The sequence below is a fragment of the Rhinolophus sinicus genome, linkage group LG01 (assembly GCF_036562045.2).
Source record: "Rhinolophus sinicus isolate RSC01 linkage group LG01, ASM3656204v1, whole genome shotgun sequence".
Lineage (NCBI taxonomy): Eukaryota > Metazoa > Chordata > Mammalia > Chiroptera > Rhinolophidae > Rhinolophus > Rhinolophus sinicus.
In genome coordinates, this window is record NC_133751.1 from 185934495 (window position 1) to 185961777 (window position 27283).

Here is a 27283-nt window from a genome sequence, read left to right on the forward strand (position 1 = left end):
ACAGTGTGATCTTTTATCAATCTTTATCAATTGATAACGATTCTCTTGTTCAAAATTCACCAAATGACGGCCCCTAACAGCCAGAATAAAGCCCATACCCCTAATGTAGCCAGCAAGGTACTGTATAAACCAGCATCTTTTACCTCCCTGCCATGGTCTCAGCATCCTCTCCTACCACTGAAAGCAGAGCCTGTGTGATGTTCCGAGCTGTGCCTAGAGCAGTGCCTTTATCTTGGTGGACACTCGCTTGTTGAAGCACTGACTAGGTCCTTACTGCACATCAGTGGTGGTTGTTGCCCTTTTAAAGATTCCTTCAGTTTGTCTTAATCGAGTATACCACTGCTGGAATGCTAAAGTGCTTTCATGGATGTTTCTGACACATGACACATCAGCATCATGACAATACTTTATCCTACTGATGTGTAATCTTGAATCTTAATTTACAGTACCAAAAACACAGAGATAAATTAGGGACAAATTAGTGAGGTGGAAATGAGAAAACCATTTTAAAAGAGCACAAAATATTTATTTTATTAGTCCATGCCGTCTTTTATCTAAATAATAATGTTTGCCACAACCTGACATTGCTTAGCTTTTGCTTTATCATCAGAAGAGATTTATTTCTTTTCATCATTCTCAGATAGGTGAAGTTAATCCCTTAAAACAAATTTCTGTAAAATAGGCTGATTTTTGTTGTTGTTTTATTTTTACAATATTTCTTAGGAGCAGCACTTGATGAGTGCTGGCACGGCTGAAGACATTTAGCAAGAGAAAGACAAAGATTAGGACCACAAGACCCCAACAATTGAGGAAAGGAGAAAGAAAACCTGGTATTTTCACTATCCTCTCTGAAAATCAGTATGGTGACTTGCGCTAATTACTATCTCATCAGGATTCCTCTCTGGTCTGTGGCATTCTATGTGAATAATTTTGAAGGTTGATTTAAGATTTTGAGGATGAATTCGATTGGTAAATTAGGATGTCAGCTAGGCTAATGGTACTATCAGCTGGCAGTCATACCCAGACCCCAAACGATTCTGGCCCTTAGTGAGCTAGAACCTATTCCAGGGGTGTGGTTTCGAAGAGGGATGTCTCGGGTTGACTAGAGACAGAAAAAGGGAGAATTGCCCACATACTCTGGCAGGAGTTAAAATAACAATAACAGTCCTCCTACTTAACAGGCTGAGTCAGAAGCACATTCTACTGGTTTCTCAGCAGTTCTGAGCAGATTGTTTGGGCTGCAATTCTGTAGGCAGAGGTGGGTACCACCTGCTGCTAGAGGCTGTGGTTCTTGTTAGCAGGCTGCTGTTATTAAGTCTTGGCTTTTAACAGTTCATCCAAATGGAAATAGGCAAAGATGAAAATGGGGTGCTGATAAACACTACACTTTTCTAATGGTTAGAATAAAAGAATGGTGGTCCATGAATGGTTACTATGCATTTAGTTCTTTCACTGGCCATGAGTATAAGGCACTTAAAAAGGGAGGCTTACTGTGGGAGGTCTTGTTTGTTTGTTTGTTTGTTTATTTATTTTGGTGGGAGGTCTTAAAAGTCAAATTTTGCTGGATGTTTGTCTTCAGAAAATTCTGTAGACCAGTAGTGGTAACCTTAATCGGGAGAAGGAGTCAAAACCAGTAGAAATCTGCTTTCTGCTTAAGTAGAAGAGGGGAAATCATCATGTGGTTACTGACCTCATAATCTAAGGGCTGGGCACTCCTGCTCCCCCAGCCCAGACCTCTGGTACATTTACCTGAAACTTTCAGTGACCTTTGATGAGTTTGCCTTCTTCTGACACTTATAACCTGACTCTCCTGCATGCTGGAACCATGTGATTTTTCATATATATCAGATCATTTCTTTTGGCTATTTAAAATTTTCCTATAATACAAAGGTCCAAACTCATTAAACAGAGCTCCAAGAAGCCATTTCTGGATAATTTCAAATCCCTCCTTCTTACCCAATTGCCTTTCCTTCTATCTAATCACAGCAGGCTACTTGTTGCTTCCTCAACTTAATGATTTGTCTTTGTATACCATGTTTTTCTCATGTTACTATTGCCTTGCTATTTCTGCAACCCCTCCCTAAATAACCATCTTCTCCTTGTCCGATTTGCAAAACGTTATGTCTATTCAGTTCAAATGTCATTTCTTCTATGAAGCTTCCTTCTCCAGGCCCCCCAAAATGGTATTAACTGTGCCTTTGGTGAAAGAGGGGTTTCCATAGCCTTTTAAACATACCTATCTAGACTACCAAAAAATCATCTTGGTGTGTAATTTTTCCATCTCTGTCTTTTTCCCCAGCTCTGTGAAGTCCTCAAAGGCAGAAGTTTTGTCTTTTCCATATCTGTGCCTCCAGAACCATGTTATGAGATTTGAAACAATTGTTGTTAATAGTTAACAACAGTAAAAGAGTACATATGATTGAAAGTGTAAGTGGTAAATAAATGAGGAATTACCTAGGTGAAAAAGAAATGAGTTGTCATGCTAGGTAGTACATTTACAAAATAGGTTTTATGGTGGTGGTGGCAGTGGTGGTTGGGTTTTTGTTTGTTATTTTTTCTTTTGTCTTTTGGTCATTTCTTTTGTATGTGTGGTTGGTTGTTTTGGATAGGAGAGAAGACTATGTTTATAGTTAGAAAGTAAGGGAAGGAAGAAGCTGATACTGTGAGACCACAGAGGGATATTTAAGGAAACAAAGCTCTGTAGGAGACAGGAAGGATATGTTAAAGAACAAATAGGGAGATTAATATTAATAAAAATGAGGGCCAACTATTTCTCTGAAGAAAAGTGAAGCCAATGAGGGAAGGTGAAGATGGACTGGACAGACAGGAAGTAGACCTTGTGTAAAAGCTTCTAGCTTCTACCATCTCCGGAAAGACAGTGCTTCCACTTTGTTCTTGGTAGCCATTAGATTGTCTTAAGATTCTCTGGAAGTGACTGCAAATTCTGTCTTGGCCAGAAAGCAGGTATTATAAGAGGACCAACCTGAAGGCTGAGCCCTCCTTGATCCATCCATACCAGAAAATAAAAAGGGCAATTTAAGAGACACTGGAAGAAATGCTCTTTCCTCTTTTCTCATTTCTCCCACTCCAACATCCATGGGCAGTCAGAATTTGCTGTGCAAGCAATTACTTGAGGATAATTACTTAAATTTGTTTCATTCAACCCTATTACTTCTATTAGTCTCATCCTTTAAAAAAAATTCATTATACTTTTCTTCAAAACCAAATATATTAGTTAGGATTAGCTAATTGCTAAAACAAATAGATCCAGGAATGTGTTATAACTTTATTTCTTGTTCATTGAACAGTCCTGAGTGAGTGTTTGGGTTGGGAGGCTGTCTGTCCTCTTCAAAGTAAACCAGGGATCCCAAATCCTTTCATTTGTGGCTTTATTTTGTCATTGTCTCCATCCAGCTATCCAGCTGGTTAGAAGGGCAAAGACCAAGGAGAAGCACGTGGAAGTTGTATATGAGCTAAACCCAGAAGTGGATACATCACTTCTGCTCACATTGCATTGGCTAGAGCTGAGTCACATGACCACATCCACCTACAAGAGAGGTTTGGAAATGTACTCCTTCTGTGTACTCAGGAAAAAGAAGAAAGCAATTTTGGTAAACTGCAAGCAGTCTCTGTTATACCAGTGCAAAATCTATCTACAGAATTAATACAGTTGAACATTTGGATCAAATAGTTCAAGCCCTGGCAGAATAGATACCTATCATACCATAGAGATAAAACTGTGAATCATAATTTCAGTATCATGTTAAAATAGTGAATGTATTCTATACATCAGTTTATCAGTTAATTCTTACAGTAGCACACAAATAAGGTATTTTTTTTATAAACCAATTTATAAAAATAAGCTTTATGTCCAAAAGGATTATGGCTAAAAAAGCATGGTGCCCTGTACTGCTCTTAGTTTTCTTCAATAATTTCTTGCTAAATGGATCAATTGATTAATTAATAGATATAGAAATCTCTATTAGGGGAAAAGTAAAAATGTGTACTTTGATGAATTTCTAAAATTCATTATAAAAAAGACATGGATTGGGATGATCAAAACTCCTTTTGAACTAAAGGCTATGTCCTTTTCAAGAAAAATAACAAGTAAAGGTAAAATATTGAGAGGGAAAAAACCCACAGTTGGTACTTTTGCAAAGATTTTTAAAAGAATTTTGATGTTTTGATGAACTCAAATAATCATATAGGACTCACATTATATTTTGTATTTGCTACATCTGTACTATTTATTCAGACAGTGGTAAACATTGCTATTTATATGGAGGATAACAGTGCATGTGATAATTTTACATGCGTAGAATATTATGTCAGTGTTGAATAAAATCCATTCTATCACCTAAATATTCTACAAAATGAATTTATCTGCTAAGTAATTCTGTCACAGTTTCATTTTCCTGTGACAGCAGAATGCTTGGGGTTTTGTGAAAATACTGCATTGCAGTAAGTGTATGATCACTCGTTTTTCCTTGAAGGTTAAAACTGTCTTTGAGAGTAGGTAGCAATTTAATCAAGTTTTCATTGCATCACAGAACATTTTAAAATGAATAAACCCCAATGAAACTGACCTTTTCTGCAAGTATTATATGGCAGTTTGATGCGTCAGCCTATGTGAGAAGAATGAGAGGTGATGAGCAAAAATCCAGCATGGCTGAACCTGGAGGCTGATTGCTTCTAAGCATCTCTGTCAGGTCTTTCTTTCTGAGAAGCATAGTGACTTACTTGTACCTGCAAATTTCTTGCAATTAATTTTTTTTTACTCTTTTTGTGTTCTCACCCACCCCCTGCACTTTTTTGTAATGAATATCAAGGACTCCAGTCATACCATGTGCTCAGTAATTACTACAGAAAGCAGTTTGATTCTGAGACAGTTGTAGTCTCTGTAAGAGAAATTTAGAATTCACTAAAGCAAATACTTTAGTGAGGGGGTGCCAAAGCTTGAGTCATTTAAAATCATTGTGAACAATGCTCTAGGAAAGATCCGGTAGTAATCAATCCTGAATAAAGAGCGAAAGGCCAAAACAACAAAAAATACCTTTTTTTTTTTTCTCCCCTCAAAGACAGACAGACGGCTGTGGTACTAGGAAGTTTTTGCTACTGGGAAGCAGTGTGTAAGCCTTTTTGTTTTGGCTTGTGTATTCCTTTTGGCATCTGTTTACAATTGGATAGGGTCTTGTTTTTGAACCCAAGAACTCTAAAGGAAACTGTTTCAAAATCAAGAGGACTTGAGAAACATAGTAATGTAAGACAATATAGTATCACATACATGCACACTCATATGTAATAGACCTATACACACGTGTATCTATGGGTCATTTAAATATACACTGCAAAAGTAATGTTTGAACGGAACATGAGGACAGGGAAATTTGTCAATGAAGCTCTATAGGGAAATAATATGCTGCCATGTGATTTGTGTATAATTTTCTCATTGCAGAGCTGAGAGCTGTATTACATAGTTTAACATATTTGTACATAGAAAATACATGGCAAACCCTTCTAACTTATATTTTTCACAATGGTTTAAGTCATAGCAAGCCTATCCTGCAACTATTGTTTCTGGCAGCCAGAATCCACTGATCTCTAATCCTCTTAGCACCCCTGTGATCAGAGCTGCCATCGTCTCTCAATTGACAACTGCAGCAGCCTCCTGTCTGAACTCGGTTTTCAGTCTTGCCCCGCTGTGCTCTATTTTCCACACAGAAACCATATGGTCTTTTACACAATTATTACCACCCTGCTCAACATCTTGCAAGGATTTCTCATTATACATTTTTTTCCAGCTTTATCGAGATATAATTGTCATATAACATTGTGTATGTTTAAGGTGTACAGTGTGTTGATTTGATACACTTATATATTGCAAAATGATAACCACCATAACATTAGCTAACCCCTCCATCGTGTCACATAATTAGTATTTCTTTGTTTTGGTGACAATATTTACAACAATATCTATTCTGTTACCAACTTACAAGTATATAATGCAGTATTATTAACTGTAATCACCAATCTATAGTGTGTACATTGAATCCCCAGAACTTACTGGTTTCATAACTCAAAAGTTTTTACCCTTGACCAACATCTCCTATTTCCCTCCTTCCCATTATACTTAGAAATAAATCCACATTCTTCACCAAATTCTCCACAACCTGTCTCTACTTAGCTTTCATAGCACTCTTCCTGTATCTTACACCAAGTCAGCCTCAAACACACCAAGCTCATTCCCACCCCAGAAGCTTTATACTTAAAGTTCACATCTCTTTCCTGGACCATCCTTACCCCAGTTCTTTGCATAGCTAGCACCCTCCACATCATTTGAGTCTCTTCTCTGAGCTCACCTCCTTGGAGATGCTTTCCTGAACCCCCTATTGAAAATAGGACCTTCCACTTGCCTTGTTATCTTCTTATTCTAAATTTTACATTAAATCTCAAGTATTAAATTTAATAATTTAACATTAAATATAAAGTCAGTATTTTCATATTAAACATTTACATTTTATATTTTAATTAGGTGTTTGGTTACTCTAATGCAACTTTACTAGGATAAGAATTTTATATGACCTGTGACATGTTGAGAGAATTTCCTGTCTCAAAATGAATGTATTTTCCCCCATCTCCAGTCCCATTACTTTTACCTTCATTCAAATGTTTATATGCTTTCTCATTAATTATTGCATTATTGACCACCTATCCACTTATGTTTCTAATCATAGCCTTCTGCAACTCTTTCCCTGACTCGTTATTCATCTGCTTAAAGTTACTCAGTTGTATGCCATTGATAATGATAACATTTTATACTACACAGCCTGACAAACAAGATGCTTCATCATCTGGACACTTGCCTCTCTGCCACATGTTCCACTACTCCTGTTTCTGGCATTCTGAAACATCCTTGACGTTTCCAGTTCTCTTATTCCCCCATGTCTTTGTGCTGCTATGTTTTGTGTGTAGAATTACGCCCTTGAATGCCCTTCAAGATTGAAAACAAGTTTTGTCATTCTGGTATCTCCCATGAATTTTCTGATTTCTTTTTTTTTTTTTCTGATTTCTTAAGAACTTCCATAGAATCACTTTATACCTCTATTAAAGCACTTATAATATTATCACCTAACTGTATGTGGACATGTTAGCTTCTCTCAGTTAGCTCCCTAAGACCAAAAATTGAGTCTTGCTAGTATTTACCTATCTTCAGCATCTAGAACTGTGCCTGGGACGGAATAGGTGTACATTAATTATTGTTAGCTCTCATAGCACTCAGTGCCTCAAAGGAGACGTAGCTATGCATCATGATTTGCATTATCCTGCGTTTACCAAGAAAATATTTATGTTCACCTAATATGGCTGTTTCCTTTGGTCTCTATGATTAAAATACCAGACACTGAATATAATATTAATTTTACTATTTCATTCCAATGTGTTTCTGGAGGTAAAACAAAGAGAAGAAAAGGTAAGGAAGATGAAATTAAATCTTGCATCTTAGAAGTTCTCAACCAAAATGCCCACAGGAAATATGGATATCATGTCAAGGTAAAAGGCAGTTGTTTATGGCCATTTTCTTGGAGAAAAGCAGTTATCTAGAGCATTTTTCTATCACTGAGTTTTTTGATCCCATCTTCAGTTCATTTTTTTTTTTACATAGCTTAACTATGAACTTCCTCACCTAAAATTGGAGAATTTCCTTTCCTTTACCTCCTAGTTTACCTAAAATAAAATAAAAAAAATCAAAGGAGCAAATATATTTCAAAAATTAATATGCCTCCTCAAAATTTTTGACTTTCCTAGAAATGTGTTTTATTTTTAAATTAAACATTTTTTTACATTCCTAATCATGTTTTTTTGTTCTTGGCCAGGTCCTATTTGCCTGACTTACCTATGATGGGTCTTTTTCTATATCAAAATATTTTTACCTATGGGTCCACCATATAATATTGCCACATCTGTGCCTGTATTTACATTAAAACTTTTACATGTAAGATTGGAATATTTGTTTTTTTAGAAAAATCAAACACTATGTATATTTGTTTACTTGAGTATTTTTCCAGTTCAATTTTTTACCATCTCAAAAAATAGACTAACTGTATATATTTCAGGCCTGAAGGATTTAGTAAATTTGTGCCACATCATATCACTTTGGAAGTTTGGCAGAATACAAGTAGCAAGCTACTAAAAATTGACCTGATTTCTAGAATATCCAGGGTAAATAGAGATATGTCTGCTCCAAGAGATAAATCAAGCAGTATCTGAAGACTGGCCCAACTGGATCAGAATTGAATTATGTGGAAATTCCAAATGATAAGAATTTTGCTTGCTTTCTTTTTGGCCCAACTCAACTGTTAGAGTGAAGAAGACTACTTTCAACTTAACTCAGAATTCCCCTGAGTCACAATTACAGCCGGCAGTGGCACAGCAAAACATAGCACACAGACTGCCCTGAATCTAAATAAAAAAGAGAAAGGAAAAAGGAAACAGAAATTGATCTGGTTTATATGACTCATACTTTACTTTTATGTAACTCACATTTTACCTTCTCTAGAAGGAAACTAGTATTTAATATAATTAACTAGATTTTGGACTTTCATGTATGTAGTAGTTTATTTAAAAATGCATATAATACAGATATTTTGCATCCAATCATTTATATATGTGTGTGTATACATAAATATACTTGTACATATACATATATGTGTATATATATATGAAGGTTTATATTCATGTAGCACCTCTGGTGTACTCTTATTATTGCATTTGCTGTGTCATCTTGTATCTTTCAAACACATCTTGCCCTCCAGTATAGTGTGAGCTGTGTGTGGCCAGAATCCATCTTTATCATCATTGTATTCCTAGTGCCTAAGATAATTCCTGATATAAAGCTGGTATTTAATAAATGTTTATTGAAAAGATTCTAGAAGGCACAATAAATGAATTGATGATTTATAATGATGTGGAATTAAGTGAAGGCTCAATACATGCTTGTTAAAGCAATTTATAAATACAAATGGATCCTGACGTACGATTTCTCAATTTTATGAAAAAGTGATATATACACATTCAATTGAAACTATACTTGGAACTTTTTAATGTTGCTCTTTTCCCAAGCTGGCAATATATGATATGATACTATCCTGTGACACTGGGCAGCTCCCAGTCAGGCACGCGATCACTGGGATAAATAAACAGCAGAAACTCTACAGGGTGCTGTGTTGCCAGCATTTTTCAGATATTGTGTTTTGTCCACACTTAATGTAGGCTAGGCTAAGGTATGTTGTTCAGTAGGTTAGATGTAGTAAATGCTTTTCTGACTTAAGATGTTTTCGATTACAATGGGTTTGTTGGGATGTAACCCCACTGTAAGTTGAGGAGCATCTGTAGTGCCTCTTAAGGAAAAGTCCGATTCTCAAGTCGTTTAGGATCTCTGTCTTTTACTCAACACTCTCAGTTTCCTTGTCTCAATGTCTCATCAGATGAATGCAGATCTGACCAAGCTTGTATATCTTTATAACCTGATGTCATAACTCAAAAAAAAGAAAAAAAAAGCAGGTGAAAGAACTTCATGGGACTCATACTGAACATAAACAAAAAAAGAATTCCATCTTACATTGTTCATCAAACATCAAGTAAAATATTTGCCAACACTTGTATAGTTTAACGAACAAGAGCTCTTCAGAACATGGTATTTGACTGGACCACAAACTAAACTCAAGAAAACAATAAAGTAAATACCTGTCAAAATAGTACAATGTTCTTTATCATTCCCCTTCTCACAACAAATAGATTGATAGGAAGGTATGTAAGTGGGTAAACAATAGATAGATAAAATAGAGAAACTTTAATTTATATGGCAAGTCTCTTAAAAGAAGAGGGTTACCTTTTCGTTTCAATTAAGTTTTTGAACGTAGAATCTAGCCTCTCGTTTCAATCCCAGTGACACTGTCAGGTCTACCAGTTTCTTTCTAAAGTGTCTCTAAGAGATGCTTCTGTATTTAGCCACTCCTCCTTCCAATTTGCTTTTAGTACCAATACTGGATCAATCCTTCTAAAAAATACACTTGACTATGCCACTCCCTTCTCTCACATCTTTTCTGGGTGTCTCATGCCTGCCTGGCAGCCTCGTTTCTCCATGTCCCGCTTCACTCTGGACCACAGTGAACAATCTTGTGCTTCACACATGTTCCTCATTCGTCTAGTAAACATTTGCTGTTGAACCCATTCTGTGCCACTCACTGTACAGGGTGCTGGCGATGCAGAGATGAAATGAACACAGCTCTTCCTCTAAGAGCTCCCAGCCTTGGGAGTGAGACAGAACAGAGAGGACCGTTTAACACAGACTACTCATTATGGTATATTCCTGGAAGGTGTTGCCTAGCTAGCCCAAGTCAAAAATAACACAGGAGGTGGTCATCCACGCCTCTTTCTTTCTAGCAAGCTTTCCCTCCTTTCTTTGGCTAACTCCTACTTGTCCTTTAATCTCAACTCAGATGTTATCTCCTCCAGGAAGTATTGATTGAATTCTCACTCTGGTAGGAGCTGCCCATGTGCCTCTGCCACTTCCGTCCTTTTCTGTATCACAGCATGTACCAGACTCATTTTTGTTACTGGTTGTCTGTGAGCTCCTTGAGCACAAGAGCTATATATCTTCTCTTGTATCCCCATTCACATTCCCTGTGATACATAAAGCCTTTACATTAATCTGTTGGAGACATTATCAAACAATTGCTTCATGAGTTAAGGTTTACCATCTTAGAGTCCAGAAGGCATTTTAGCGGTCATATAAGCCAGCATCCCATTAATTCTATAACGTTCATGACAGGATGGACATTCAACTTTCAGTTCTCCGACAAAAAGTGCAGTAAGTTCAAAGGAATGCAGCAAACAAATGCTATGAATGGTTATGTTGTAAACCCATATACACTTACTATATTTGGAATACGACTTTAATCTGAACATGGTAAGAGGCAGAGCTTTGGTCACATGGCTTGTTTTGTGGAGGGAGAATTGTTGATCAAAAGATGAAGGGACTGAGCAGATAAGATAAAGTGGCAGGAAACAAAACAAATGGTATCTAGCTTATAATTCCACAGGACTTTATCCTTCCTTCTGTGGTAAATACCTAAAATGGATGCCTTTGATGGAAAACCATAAAGTATTTAGTTTTTGAATTTACGCTTTTATGTTCTTATCTTTGAATTTATGCTTTTATCTTGTCCTCAAGTATTGAGTATTGTTTTTAGATTATAGGTGCTTTGATACCCAGCCAGTGCCTTCCCTATAATGTGGAACTAAAGGATTTTTATTTGGTGGTGGTATCAGTAATTACTTATGCCCTAATTTTTTTCTTTGGAATATCTGTGATTCTTTAGACTATTCCTCAGATTTGTACCCAAAGGAGATTTACATTTTATGTGACATTGGACAGTCTGACAGGTCTAGAATCAGATTTCAAACTGGCAAATGTTTAAAACAAAATCATTAATTGTCAAAATTCAAGTTACAATTTCCCTTTTAAGTTTTTTATCCTGATGCTTAAATTTATGTTAATTTAAGGAAAAAATTTGTTAAAATTTTGTGATTGAATGTCTCCTCATACAGTCAAAGAAAAATACTGTTGTAGGAGTCAAAATTTATCTGTTCAGTGGTTCAATAGATACATGCTTATGAAACTAACACTCAGATTTAGTGTCATGTCAAAGTTTGCACATCTAGTAAGTGGGAAAGCCAGAAGTCAAACCTGATTTTCTTGCTAAAAATCTATTACTTATTCCACTATATCTTCAGTACGCAAGCACAGGTCCTTAATTAAATATCATCAGTAGAGGCAAAAGTTTTAGAATATTATTTATTTATGATCTATAAATGAGGTATTTATTAGCCCTCTTATATAATGTTAAAAAGGGTTCAGAAATAACACAGCTATGAAGTAGAGGTTATATAGTATGGTCACATAAATTACCTTATCCAGTTTAATATGGTAGATTTTTATCAATGGAACAGTTTTATGAATTGTAGTGTGGTTACCTGGGTTGTATTCTCTTTCTTGTTCAATGCCATTCCACCTGTCCAACTGCTCAGTGAAAGAGCAAGCAATGAATGGATGTTAGTGGATTTGGCTTCTCATTCCAGATCTCTCTGGAAGTGTCTAACTTGGTAAAATAATTTAATCTTTCTTGCCTCAGTTTTTCACTATGGAGCAAACCATGCACTGAATCCTATTGCTAAAAATTTTCAAATAAAAGCCATAAAATAATAACTAATAATAAGTAGCATATATTGAACACTTCCTACTTGCTTGGAATTATGCTTTATTTGTATTATCTTATATAATTCCACCAATAACCTAACACTGGCTTATTGTGTACTATGTGTCCGTCATCTTCAAAAATAATTATACACCCACCAACTCTCTTCATATGAATTTCTTATTAGTCATGGTGTGTGATGAAGAGTGAGTCATCTGTGTAGATGTTTTACAATGCTCCTGACCAGAACAGAAAAGACATGAAACAAATACCTGGATTTTCAACTTAATTTTTTAATGCCATAAAAGACTTTTCCTCAGTTTTGCATAGAAGACAAAGAGAAGGAATGCAAGGTTATTATGAGTCAGTGAACAACTATGTATGCTTAGAACTCCTCAGCATTTATAAGTAAAGAAATAGGTTCCACATAAACTTCTAATGTTGTTAGGGACTAAAACAAAAGTTTCTGTTTTGTAGCAGTAGTAGTATGGATAGTAATAATATAGGCATAATGGAGCCTACATGAAAAGGAAACAATATTCACGTGCTTAATTGTATTATATGACTTGTATTATATTGTATTATGTAAATTGTTTTATTCTTTTGTTCATCTTTGGATATGTAGCAGTACAAAATTATAATCACAATGTTTTTATTGACCTGGCACGTTACATGATGACAGGACAGAACATATCATAGAAAACATTCTCGAACGGTCGGTGCCAAGTGCATTATAAAAATGGAGACACGCCCATCCAGCACACAGTGTATTTTTTCTTTAGTTTTTCCAAGCTTTCATTGTTGCCAATTTGGGGGAGTATTTAAAGCTGCCTAGTAATAACTATAATCAGGGACTATTTCTGAGCTTTGTAATCTTTCTAATATTGTAATCCAGAGAAAAACCGTGAGGTTTGTGGTTCTATGGGAATCCCAAGAGAAAAAGTACTGCTCTACTGAATGACATTTTCAGCACACGTCTCAATTATCTAGATATGACATCATTGAATTACTTCTTTGAGATCTTTGCTAGTTCAGAATTATCTACCACACATGCACACCCTGCCTATTATCTCCCATCTATCTCCAAAATGATTTAACAGGTAAAGAAAATTATATCTCGATTGGAGATATTTTAAGCAAGTGTACTTTGGTCATAAACCATTAATATAAATGCCAAGAAGTATCTAAAATAAATATTCTAAAAACAATTCAAAGGTGTTGCTAGACTGACCAGTGACTAGTCATTGTTTTCACAGTATGAAATAGGTTTTTACCACAGACAGGGTATAATTTTAAACTTCTTGAGATATTTCTGCCTCCCTCAAGTAGGATTAGACACAACAGAATACTGGCATATTCCCAGGAATCTGACTAAAAGCAGTCAGTGCCCTGGTTGGAATCTATCACCTTATCATAAATGTCCTGGATTGAGGAAGTGAAAGGTTCAGTTTCTATTTGTGAGAATGATTACATAACCTATCAATATAAATGCCTTATCCCTTTACTCCAATTATTCTGCAGGGGTGTTTCATGTGTGTATTTGTCTTTCTTGGTTCTTTTCTCAAGTCATAAGCAGCAGGCTTGCAAAGCACGAGTCTTCAAACTTTAGTGTCTTGGAATCACCTGGTGAACTTATTAAAATATCAATTTCCAAGGCCCTTACCCAGAAATTCTAATTTCTTAAATTGATGTTGGAGGTAATCGGCTGAAAACACTTTAAGAAACATCGGAAGTGTATAGTCACCAAAGAGCATTTCAGTGTAATGATTTAAACCTTTTCTGAGACAGGATGAAATAGTGTATCTTAAAGATGTTTCTAAATCTACGTGTCACATACTCTCTATTATGTTTACTGTCTTATTCATGTCTAGTAGTTTGTTCCACTGGTGTTATTCTTCATATGCTCTCAATGGAGTTAGAATCTGAGTACCAGTTCTTCTACCATGCTTTAAAATTGGGCTTCTAAACCATTCTCCTCTCACTGATTGAGCTAGTGTTGGCCAACAATTTATGGCTAACAGAACCTTTTCCCTGTGTTTATCTGTAGTTAGGAGGTTGATGAAACATGCATTCAACATTCAATATTTGAAACCCAACTAATAAATAATTGGTGCTTTGGTCAATTTCTATATTACTATCATTCTTTGATTGTGTGCGTCTTATTTTTGCATAATCCTTTTCATACTTAAAAATATGAAAACCTCTAAGTAGAAAATTAGAAAATTGATTCTTTTTTTAGTAAAATGTTTCTCCAATTTACGTCTTTAGCCCTGAATTTGCCCTGAGAAAAGAAATTCTTCAGTCACTCAGAAACTGTCAGGGACATATTCTTCTGACTATTTCTGCTTACTTATTTCTTCCGTTTACATAGTGAAGGAAATGTGACAACTGTACCTTATTTTCTTGTGTCTACAAGCCCTTAGGGCATATGTGTTCAGGAACTTCTGTTTGGTACGCTCTTCACTACTTACTTTAAAGAATAGAAAATACAGGAACTATAAAAGCATGTCAAACTATATATTTTTATGTACAGTACCCAGGCAGTCCAAAGGTACATGCAGGTCGGCATGAAAATGCTTCTCTTTTTAAACTAGCCTTTAAACACAATAAGTTTTAATATACACATATGATTTTATAACCCTTAGGGAGAACCAACAAAAGTGTATTATTTGGCCACATCCAAAATAATAAGTTATTTGTCATTTTCAAGTTATCATTCATTTATTAGCAACATTTGCTTGGATGGTGATTAAAATAGTATTCTAGGGAAGATGGATAAAGGAGAAATATCTTTTTTAAAAAACTAAGTAATGTTATGTTTTCTAAGAAATCATATTTTTATTAGAGTTTGTTAACATGTAATGTATCTGAAAAGATCTAGAATATTATGTAAGGTTTTATAAAACACTTTCTGTGGAAAAGATAGATGTCATATATATATATATATATATATATATATATATTATATATAATATATATACACATATATATATATGTATATATATATATATATGCATGAAGGGTAACATGAAATCTATTGTGTGCTAAATAATATTATATAATTTTCTCAAAGAATAATACCCTAAAGTAAAATGTTTTACTCTTATTATTTATTTGTAATATATTTTCTGCCTAATTTGAGAAAAGGCTTGATGTTTCACAACCAAATTATATATAAAACAAGAAACAGAATGCAGTATCAAAGACTTAGAATGAGGTAAATATTGCAGTTAAGCATTGAAGTGTCTGATAATTAAGGAAAAATGTGGGACTATCTGTATGACTTGATTGTCTATTAAATATCAACAAAATACATATTACCGTATTTCTAAATTCCAATATAAATTAATTTATTGTATATATCCTTATGCAAGGGACAATCATTTCACAAAAGACAATATTTTCAAGAGTGGTCTTGCAGATTTGGAGATCAGCTTTTGGGTTGCCAGTGGGCAGGTCCAAATTTTCTTCTCATACAAAAAAAATAGGAATTTATGTAAGTATTTGGACAGGTACTCAAGTAAAACCCCAGAGTTTTGAAACATAGAGCATTGTAATCTTAAGCTTGGAAAACTTTTAAAGCAGATGCATTTAAATATAAAAGAATCTCAGTACAATAGAAATCTAATTATTAATGTCATAATTGATATTCTAGAAATCTGATAAATAATAACAGTAGTGACTGACCAACCTACACATAAACTACAAAATGAGTTTCCAAGAACTTACATTAATTATCATATTAGGTAAAAATACTTCTATTAAGTAATTGAAAACTGGAATATATCTGTCCCAATCTATGAATTGAGCTTTGCCATGATAGCCATGTTTTATGTTGACTTGGGTATTTTCTTTTTTCTGCTCTTTTTGTTGTTGTTGTTTCTTTCACTCTTTTACTTGCTTTCTTCTCTTTCTTGATATGTCTTAACTAGAATTATCTAAGAGATTTGGCTACTTATAAGGCTCCTGATTCATGATACTAAAACCTTCTAATCAACGTTGGGGAAAGTACTGATTTTACTTTGCAACATATATATGTACCTACCTAAAAATGAAATGAAGAATTTTACGTATGTTAAATAGAGAAGGAACTAATCCATATACCATTTCAACTTGGAATTTAATCTGTGAATGACTGTTTTCATTCTGGTTATAGAAGTCTTATTATGATGATATAAGATGATACAAGATGAATCTTCAGCAGGTGAGAAATGTGATCAATGCCAAGTCATATAGTTTGGCTTATGTCATTGGAATAAAAGGTTAATGACAAATTGCCAAATACTAAAGAACCTAACGTCTTTCATGATTATCCAACAGTGAAATGAATTATAGTGTACCAGTGATCAATGGTTCAGTAGATGGGATGAAAACATGTATGCTCTTAAAATAGAAACAGACTCATAGATACACAGAACAAACTGATGGTTGCTAGATGGGAGGAGGTTTGGGGGATGAGTGAGGAAGGTGAAGGGATTAGGAAGTATAAATTGATAGTCACAAAATAGTCACTGTGATGTGAAATACAGTATGGGAAATATAATCAGTAATGTTGTAAAGACTATATAGGGTGCCACGTGGGTACTGGACTTATTAGGAGGATCACTTTATAGATTATATAAATACCTAACCACTGCGCTGAAACTGGTATAGAATAATATTGAATATCAACTATAATTATATATATATATATGTGTGTGTGTGTGTGTGTGTGTGTATATATATATATATATATATATATATATATATATATATATTTCACAGGATGTAAAGTACAGCATAGGGAATGTAATCAATGGTTTTGTAATAGATATGCATGATGTCAAATGGGCACCAGACTTGGGTTATCACTTTGTGAAAGGTGTAAATGTCTAATCATTATGTTGTTTTGTACACCTGAAACTAATAATAATAAAAAAAGAAAACATGTATACTCTTACCAAGAAGCATTAGACTGAGAGAACCAGATCTAAGGCTTATTGAGGGAACAGGCTGGAATTTTAAGAACTAGAATTTTAAAAGCTGGAGTTTTAATGAAAGAAGAACTAAATCTGTCCTTAGAGAACTTTCAGGAGAAAAATGTTTAATAACCAAGGGTAGCAAAGATTGAAGCTCACCACTCAAGTCCATAACTAACATTTCTGGTGAGAGAAGATCTCTTAGCTTTTTCCCCCCCAACTGTACATCTTAATTGGGAAGAATACTGAGGCCCTGTAATATGTGGCATAATAACCATGATATGATAAAGTCAAGTGAAATACCTCATTCTTATATAAATAGCAACTTAAACTTCTTGGATTTCTTTTTTTTAAATGCATATTATAGGTAACTATACCCTGATTCATATTGGCATTTGTGTTTAGCTCTAACAGCTAAGATTCCGTTGCAATTTACTATAAATTATGAATCAATGTCTGGATTTAGTACTTTTTTTTTTTTAAACCTACTTAGGACTTTTCTTGCTTACAGTCTCAAGCTAGGCTTTGGGGAAGGGGAGAGGGAGAAGAGTTTAGGTAGCTTCTTAGCTTACTTATCAAACCAGAAGATTGTATAACGGATCCCCAGCTATTCACAGTTAGGTTTTGTGATGTTTTGCAATATGGAGAGAAGAGAGTTTTTCCCATTACACAGTAGGAATGGAATGCTAAAATTCCTGCTACCTCACAGTTTCTTTTCATAGATTTGGAGGGAATTTGTTTCTATCTGAGCTTTCTTATCTTCTTTAATTCCACAGTCAGCAGTCAGTCTTCAGAGAGATTTAGGTAAAAATAATATTATACATCAGGAAGAAGTAATTAAAGGAAGCTGTGATCACTTTTAACTACGTCATAATACCATTTCGAAGAGTGGAGATAATCTGTGTTCCCAAATTATTGATTAGGAATTTAAGTGAAGTTTTCCATGAATGGGTGGTATTTTAATACTATCATGTTGTCATTTTAAGTGAGTGTGGCCAAATAGTGTCTCCTTTGATCCCAGCAGCTTTTCCGTAGAGCAGAAGTAAATATTTCCAAATCATATTTTCTGTCAAGTAGCTTTGTCAGAGCAATACCAGCCTGAAATCTCCTAAAATGGTTGTCACTCAATGGATGGTTAGACTAGGTACATTTCAAAAGTGCAACAAATTAGAAAGTGCTATCTGTTTAATCTGAATACATTTTTAAGGAGTATTATCTGAGTCTTATCAGGAAGCCAGATGATGAATTTTAGATTATAAATTCACTTTATTTGTGCCTCTGATATTAAATGAAATCAGTATGACCAGCCAGCCCTTTCTTCTTCAAAAATTAGTTTGTATTGATTAATTTAAAAGAAAGAATGCAAAACTCTGAAGCATTAAACACTAAGGAGTTCACTTTTTGAATGCCTGGTCTCTTGAAAACAAATTATCTTAACATTTTAAGGGGATGGTTACCAAGTTAACATTCTCCTCATTTAGTGGTTTTTATGTCCAAGATGAGTGATTTTAGTCACTGAGAAGTCTTTTCCAGAGATCCCGGAATGGGGGGTGGAAGTGCCAATTTTATCTGGGAGTTTTGGGTGCTCATATTGTTTTATTTACTTTGAATATCTGTGGCTAGAACTCCCAGAGTTAAACATGAGCTAAAGTGAAAAACCTCAGTATTTCTCAAATCCTTTTGGAGATGTTAATAAATATGGCATCGTGTAAGATTTATACCATGAGAAAATACCATTCCCTCTTAATCTATAGATAGAGTTTCGGAAAGTTTGCTGAAAATTAAGTCAACATTATCTTTTTTTTTTTAATACATAGTATCCAGAAAAACAGTACACCCCTATGATTTGAATTGAACACCTTTGAAACTGAAAAGGCTAATGTGATGGCCATTGTCTTTTCTAGGTTTCATGGAGATTTCTGTTTTTAAAAGAGTACTTGGAGTAATTTTCCATAATCCAGCATTTTCCCTCAGTCATTTTCCCACATTTTTCTACCCTGCACATTTCTTATACTGCAGGATTCCTGGACTCTACTGAACAATTAACATCATATGTCAATGAAAGTTCGCTAAGCTATGTCATTAAATGCCAAACACTAATTTTTTAAGAGTGTGTATAAATTGATAGAAATCTTATATTAAAAGAGTAGATACACCACAAAAAGATCAGTTAAAACTAAAACCAAGGTGTTAACAATGACTACCTCTTGATGTTAAAAGTAGCATATTGGACATTTTTTTTTTTTTACCATAGCTAACCACTGAGTTTGCTATAAATTTGTTCTATCTTGATACTACTAATATCAGATCAGATTTCCCCAAAGTGATGGCTACAATTTTTCCTCTTCCAATCGCAGGAGAGTCAGTGGGTTTTGAAGAATGGCAGATGATCGGAAAGATGACGCAAAGGTACCTCACTGGACCTCAGCTCAACTAACGGAGGCTTCAGCACACCCACATCCACCTGAGATTAAGGATCAGGGCGGGGCAGGGGAAGGACTTGTCAGAAGTGCCAACGGATTCCCATACAGAGAGGATGAAGAGGGCGCCTTTGGAGAACATGGGTCACAGAGCACTTACTCGGATACCAAAGAGAATGGGATCAACGGAGAGCTGACCTCAGCTGACAGAGAAACAGCAGGTAAGTAAGGGCTCTTCTGTCACCATTGCTTGCCTTGTGCTTTGAAGTCTGTTTAGTCTGAAAGTGAATTAATTTACAGCTCTGATCCTGTTTTCACTAGTGCTAGGACTGAAATTTTAGTCAGTCAGGGGAAATAGACACAAAAAGGAGATAAAATATCATGGGAACTAGCATGACATTCCCTCAGATGAGTTGTAATCTCAATGTCATCTCCCTATTTAGTGTTTACCACTTTAATTTTCATAGACAAATTGCCAGTAACTCATTAAGAGAAAACGTCACAAATACTTTGCTACTGATTCTCTTGTATGAATTGGACCTAAATCTGATTGACTTATTAGAAGCATATTTACTTTTTAGGGCAGAAAGGAATGTAGAGTCCATCTGCCAGCCTTTAAAAAGAGAAAGAAAAGAGAAAGAAACAAAACTAACACAGACACACAGGAACCATTTCATACTTCCTCAGATAGCTTTTTAAGGCATGATATTAAAATACTTGAAGGAGAACATAATATAATATTTACTCTTAAGTACTTCCTTTCAAAGTATAATTTCTACCAATAGTCTTCTTTACCTTATCATTGATAATATTGTTATTAGTGGCCTAGTTATTAATGTAGCATTAATGGCATAGAGAAACACTAACCTGCTCTAATACTCTTCACCATTATTTTCATTTTTCCTGAAATTCAGAATTTAATGCATTTGAACACAGTAATTTGCAGACATGCTAATCCAAAAAGGGTTCATAAACTGCAAGTAGTAAGAAAGGTTATACTCCCTTCAAAATCATCCCTTATTTATTCAGTGATTGGTTTTCTATACTCTGTCAGTTAGTTAACAGCACTCATCAACTATATGCTCTGTTCAAAAAATATATTTAAATTTTAATGGGGAAATATGAAAGGCATTTCAAATGACTGAGGAGAAATTATGGATGTACGTACTGTAAGTTTTTTTTCAAATTGACACATTCCACAAAGTATTGTTGAGCATTTTTTATGTAGTGCAAGGTGTGTTAGCTTCTGTGCCAGGGTGTGTTCAAGGAATGGTCTGTGAACATTGCAGAGTAGTGATCTGGAAGCACACATGAGATCTGTCTATACAGTTAACCCAAATACAAAACGCAATGTGTTAAGTACCAAATGAGCAGTACAGAAAGACAAAGTTGAACCGGGATTGTTTCTGCTTAGGGCCAAAGTTCCCAAATTGTACACAAAAGCATCCTGGGCTGCCACAGCAAACTCACAGGGCTATGGCAGAGTATTTTCAATACTCAAAGGAAACACAGTGGTAGTCAACATCTGTCAAACACTGCATGAACTGTTGTCTGAAGGTAGTTCACAGTTTTATCATTAGATCACATTACATTCCTTTTCAAGATCTGGTATCTTAGCCAAGTTCAGTTTTCAGCAGTTGCTGTGATGCAAAGCAAGTATGTTGCAGAATCTATGTGTAACAGGAAAAGAGGCTGGCAGTGTCCAGTCTAATTCAAGGATTCGAGAAGCTGTGTAGTGCTCCACAGGCCACACATCCCATTAGTAAGAAATTGTAGTTAAAAATACTATTTTTACCTTTCATGATTACAATGAGGATTAAATGACGTAACATGTACAAAGTGAAGGGCTTAAGGAATAGTATCTATCAATTGCCATTATTATCATTATCATTATTATTATTGGTGGTGGTGGGGTTGTGGTAGTGGTTTCAATATGGACAGCAGGGCACTCTTGATCAAGGCATATTTTTCTATTGCCAAGTATAATATAGAGGGTGGGATTTGAATGTCAGGAGTATTAACTAGGAAGATTTTGAAGGGATCGAGGCATGAGGAGATGAGGACATGTTAGAGCAAAATGGATGTGGCAAAGGAAAGATATAATGTGATAGACCAAGATATTTCTCATCTTCATATCCTGTAGCACTTGATATTATACTTCAGGTACTCAATACATGTGTATTGAGTAAGGGAAAGAAGGAAGGAAGGAAGGAAGGAAGGAAGGAAGGAAGGAAGGAAGGAAGGAAGGAAGGAAGGAAGGGAGAAAAAAATGTTTAATTTTTTCTAATTAATGGTGAAAACTATGGAAAAGTCTTCTTTTTTGTCTCTTGGACTCTCACCAGTTGACTCTCACTATTATGCAGACTTATGAGGAAAAAATCGTGGTAGAGGGTTTGGTCAAGCAGTGGAGAACCAATTTGCTCATTATTTCATTTTTTCAATGGTCTTAATTAAATATTTAAGAACACCTGAAAAATCTATTTGCCAGGTTGGTATGTCCTCACCAGCTTCTTTGAGAAAATAATATAAATTTAGAAAGAGACTAATAGATGTTTCTTTTAAATTATGGGTTCAGGAGCATCCAAAGTTAATTTTGAATTCAGTTCAACATATATCACATTAATTTTATATTACCTTTGGGATACTTCTTATAAAAGTTTTATATGTATATTCATAGTGACATATGTGGGTTACCAGAGTGATGTGTTCAGTTCAAACTATGGTGTGATTTTTAAACTAAGTTCCCTCCAGAAAACAGAGCAAGTATTGAGTCATAAGCTATCCATGTGTGGTAAATTACAGGAAAAGAAAACTGTAAAATATGGTCACCTCAAACCTACACAGAATGTTCCAGTGATAAGTTAATGTGCAATTAAATGTCTCTTCAAGCTTTAACTGAATAAATTTTATTGTTGATGGTTTATATGTAACTGTTGTACAAATTACAAACAAAAATCATCCCCAGTAAATAATAGTATCCTTAGATCTCATATGTGGTCTTTAAAAATTCTGTCCTTTGATGATGGAGACTACTGATATGAGCTGGCATTGTATTTTGAGCTGATTATTTAAAAGAGCTATATACTAGCCCACTCTTTTAGCATTCACATATAATTTATCAATATATTGCATTTTTCCCCTCTCAAGGATATTTCTCAAGACGTTGTTACCATGATATTTCCCAGTATCATCAAGTCCTCAGTAATATGTTGTGGTGTTCAGACCATTACTAATTGAATGCAAAGATCTTTCTTCTACATTCCTTGTTTGCTATAGTCCTCTGTCCATTTTTAGAAAGAACTCTTTCCCCAAGGTTATTTATTTTTATTTATCTCTACAAGCAAGCCCATGACAAATGGATTGCAATCATCATATCTCCCTCCTCCTTCCTTCCTTCGTCAGAATGGACTTACTTCAACCAAAGGTCTTACACCTCATTCTCTCTTATCCACCCTTTTCAATGTTCCCCTTCATTTCTGGGCCATAATAATTTTTAATTTTTAAAGATGCAAGCCTATAGCTTATTTTTGATCTATGCACTGAGACTTGGGGGTGGGGTAGAGAAAGCTATAAGGCAATGATATTTTAAAATTATATTTCCGTACAGCTTATACTTCTAGATTTTGTCTCTTTCCTTACAATTTAAAGATAATCCATAGAAAGGTAGATAGAATTATTTGCTCCCCTATTGTGGTTTAACTTTTGATACTTTAAGAATTTTTCTTACATTTATTCATTGAAGTGTCCCTTTTAAAAGCCACACCACAGAAGTTTGGAAAATCTAGCCACTTAGGAAAGTTATTGTGATAATAAGACTAAAGCAGTCATTTTTACATTGTTTTCCAAAGCATGAATCGTAGGAGTAAAGGCTTTTACTAAACCCTTCCTCTCTTTTTCACGTTAACTTTATTGAAGGAAGCAAGAGGAGTATATTTTGGTCCCCACAGAGTTCCAACTCTCAGTGAACATTAGGAGCCTCATCTTTAAGGTTCTCTTCCAGGGATGGGGCCCAAACTCATATTAGAATCCATATAAAGATCAAATGAAGATAACTGACGGGATCTGTCAGGTGACCTTTCACAGTCTTCATCCCAGGTCTAGTCACCCATCCAAGATCACATGACTACAGCCCGAATGCAGGCCTCCTGCTGTATCTCCTGGTGCTCTTTCCACTCTTTCCTTTGTCACCAGATTCAGAATAGCACAGCCAGTTACCCCAGTTATCAATTATAGCCAAAAAAAAGGGTAAGCCTTTTATTGCAGAACTGCCACATCCATGTACTGTTCAGCATGACAGAAAATCATAACTTTATTCTCTGTTTTCAGTATGAATGGAGAAGAAAGGCAATTTTCAGAAGAAAAGCATGCTTTAGTGATTTTGACTATCTTAAGGTATAGTGCTTCGAACACTAGTAAAAAACATTAGACAGGGTGTAAAGTGCCTTCATGACCATCAAAAGCCAGGGCCAGCATCTCTTTGAGTAAATTTAAAGATTAAAGGGAATTCCTTCAGGTAACTACCCACCCCCTTCCCAGGACTGCTTCATTTCCCCGTTTCTGGGAATTCTGTCCAGGTCTACGCTCTGCCAAAGAAGTGAGATCTGTGAAAACTCTTCCAGGTTATACACTGTCACTTTTCAGAGTTTACCAATGGAGCTGTGCTTTCTGAAGCTTTGGCCTACCTTTAAACATCCACGTAACTCAAGCAGCCAAGTGATGAACATACTCAGATATATAAGTTTATTGTTGCCGAAATAATTAATTTAAGCTCGAAAATACATGATGGAGGAAAAGCTTGTCATCATTCACATGCGAAAGACTGACTATACCTTTAAGCTTCTCTTTGTTTCCCTTTTCAATCTCAGAATATTAGAACCTGCCTTTTCTTACCTCTACCATTCTCCTCTGCCAATTTTCCTAGATTTGAGATTTACTCGTAAGAGCCATCATCCTATTTAAATTACAGCATATCATATGTAGTATTACATTAATGTACATAGAGCAAAATAGTACAGAGCCATTTCTCCTGCGAAGAAACTGAAGCTATCTGCACTACCCCCCAAGGCAAATAAACAAGCTGGCTGAACAATACGAGAGGTTGCAGATTTTCTTTTCCTTGTTGCCATGCCAACCACTCATTGCTCTGGCTGCCATTTCCCTGAGCTCCGCAGAGAGAGGAGTGTGCAGAGCTGAGTTATTTAGCATTCAAGGGTGGATCTGCGGAAAAGCACACGGCCTCACTGCGAAGCTCTGGGCCTGGTGGCGCCGATGGATGAGGACAGAAACTGGGGACCTTTTCAATGTTTTCCTTCGAAAGGTTAAGCATCTGGGGCTAGAAAGAGTGAGAAAGACAAGGATTGATAGAAAAGGCAATTGTACGAGGTTTGTATTTATCATGTTTGCTTTGTCCTATGTAGTCTCTATACCATTTGAAGCAGGTTATAAGTAGTAGCTTCAGTCATAATGTGTGGTTTGTCTTGTTGGTAAATGAGAGAATCTGAAACTAATTGAGGGCTAGCTTATGTGGACATTACAATTAAGAACTGCATCTCTTATTCTGGGTAAGGTATGAGTTTGTCTATAGCATATATTGCTAGCCAGAGGTTATAATGCCTTAGAAATGGTAGGATAAGACAGGCACCAGATAAAATTGTTTGTTTAAATGTGCATTTATAGATAGGGTAGTTCTTCCTCTAAAAATTTACTGTATCTCTATCTTTGCTCTTCAGCCGAAGTCTTAAAACAATATGCGATTGTCTTAAACCAGTAATTCTAAATCAAAATATAACAAAATTTGTTTTCTGCAAACCTGTTTTAATTAAACCAATGACTCAACAAATTAATACTTGGAATTTGAACTGCCTACAAACACTTCAAGTTATGAAGAGGCTGTTTCTAACACATTATAATATGATATTTAAAAACTAAGATTAATTTGCATACACATTTACTCCCATGTATGTTCTTCCAGCAAATTCCTCCCATGCACTTGTGGAAATCAGTCTCCTTTCTTTACTGTCTTGTTTTGTGCTACATGTCAGAATTAAATCACAAGTGCTAAAAAAAAAAGAAAGAAAGGTGTTTTATCATTCTCATCAGTCCACTGACACTTTAAAAAAAATATTTTGTTGAATTTGAATTTAATGCAACAGATTTGAGTGAAGAGCAATTCAGACCTGCTTGTAAAGTTACTCTGTCTGGCTTGTTTTTAAATGTAAATATAATCCAATTATCATTATATGTTTTTTTAGTGGATCCTTCCTCCTGATTTTGTATTTTCTAAGACCTTAGCAAGTTTTCTCCTTTTAATTTGCTATCATACTTTGTCATCATATTTTTCTTTTTAATGTATTCTAATTTTTTCAGGATTGAAAAATCTCCATGTTTTGCATTAGAGAAGAATTCTAAACATTTCATAATATCTTCTTTATTTGTAGTGAGCAGATGAAAATAATCAGTTATGGAAACAAGTCTTCCCAGATTCATTTTTGGACTGTCTAACCTTTATTTTAGTTAGGATTATACACAGCCTTTATCTGTCTCATTATAATTCTAAGAATTCTCTCCTCACAAAAAAAAGAAAAGGAAAAAAAAGAAAGATAGCAGAAAAACTCTAATAGTGATTTGGAACAAATACATCGCTCTAATATCGTGAGAATATATTCATCATCCATCAATAATGAAAATTTTCACAAACTATGTTGTGTATGTACATAAATTGATTATATTGCTTGTATACACCTGAGAAAAATAGTACACCAAATGCCACTGGGAAGGGTGGTTGTGGGTTTGATTTTATTGTTGTTGAGAGGTAGATTGCAAAGTACCTAACAGTCATCACTCCTTCCTCTTTCCTCCCCAACTCTTTCTGCTTCAGCATATGAAGCCTTTTTCTCTTCCTCTCATTCCCTCACACTTCACTGCTCCTCAGCACATTACGTAAAGCACGTGCTTGGCCTGTCAGGGGAGTCTGGCAATATCAGGAGCAGATGAACAGAACAACTGGTGCTGCATTGCAGACTTGGTAGTGTGAGCATGATCTGACTTGGCATCATGAGTCCTGAGGGGAAAAGGACACTGAACCGCTTGCTGCCTGCTCACTGTTTAGCTCATTTCACAGAATGAGTCACCATTCAGCAACACTCATAGAAAATACAATTCAAAACCCAGCCAAGCTAAGGAGCAAAGAAAGAGGAATACATACTCATATGTTCTAGGCTCTTGTTGCAACTTTTAACAAATCTACAAATGCTAGGTTGTTATTAGAACACAGAAATGAAAGTTAAACATCTACTTTTACAGTTGATTTCAGTAGTACTCAACACTTAAGAAGACATTGGGCAAAATAGACAATAAGGGAGGAATCAAGATTCAGTGAAAAATCATCTTTAATATAGATGAGTCAGCTTCCTCAGCCTGAAAATTAGACTCAATATTTTCAGTCCAGATGTCTTATTTGGAAACTCAGGTCAAGGCACTTCTGGGATATGAGCACCTCTGATTCTTGTATAAGTGACTCCAGCATGAACGGTCAGTCCTCTGATTGAAATAACAATCTACTCTTTTGTAAAACAAGTTACATTTGCCCAACCAGTCTGTCGTGGTTTCATTCATGTGCAGCATGGTGAAACAAGTAATGGAAAAGCATTTG

General features: G+C 35.3%; 1 protein-coding gene across 50 annotated transcripts in view; it reads left to right on the forward strand.

Annotated features, from left to right (window-relative positions):
* The window catches only part of MAP2 (microtubule associated protein 2), a 261099-nt gene that overhangs the window by 170942 nt on the left and 62874 nt on the right, over window positions 1-27283 (forward strand). For 46 of the 50 annotated variants that reach the window (XM_074312390.1, XM_074312447.1, XM_074312481.1 and 43 more), the window contains one exon: window positions 19570-19853. In XM_074312390.1, the coding sequence (XP_074168491.1) occupies window positions 19592-19853 (262 nt within the window). In that variant the 5' untranslated portion in view covers window positions 19570-19591. Of the gene's footprint in view, window positions 1-723; window positions 831-19569; window positions 19854-24831; window positions 25015-27283 lie in introns of those variants that run through there. The other 4 variants (XM_074312293.1, XM_074312310.1, XM_074312313.1 and 1 more) reach the window with 2 other exon arrangements.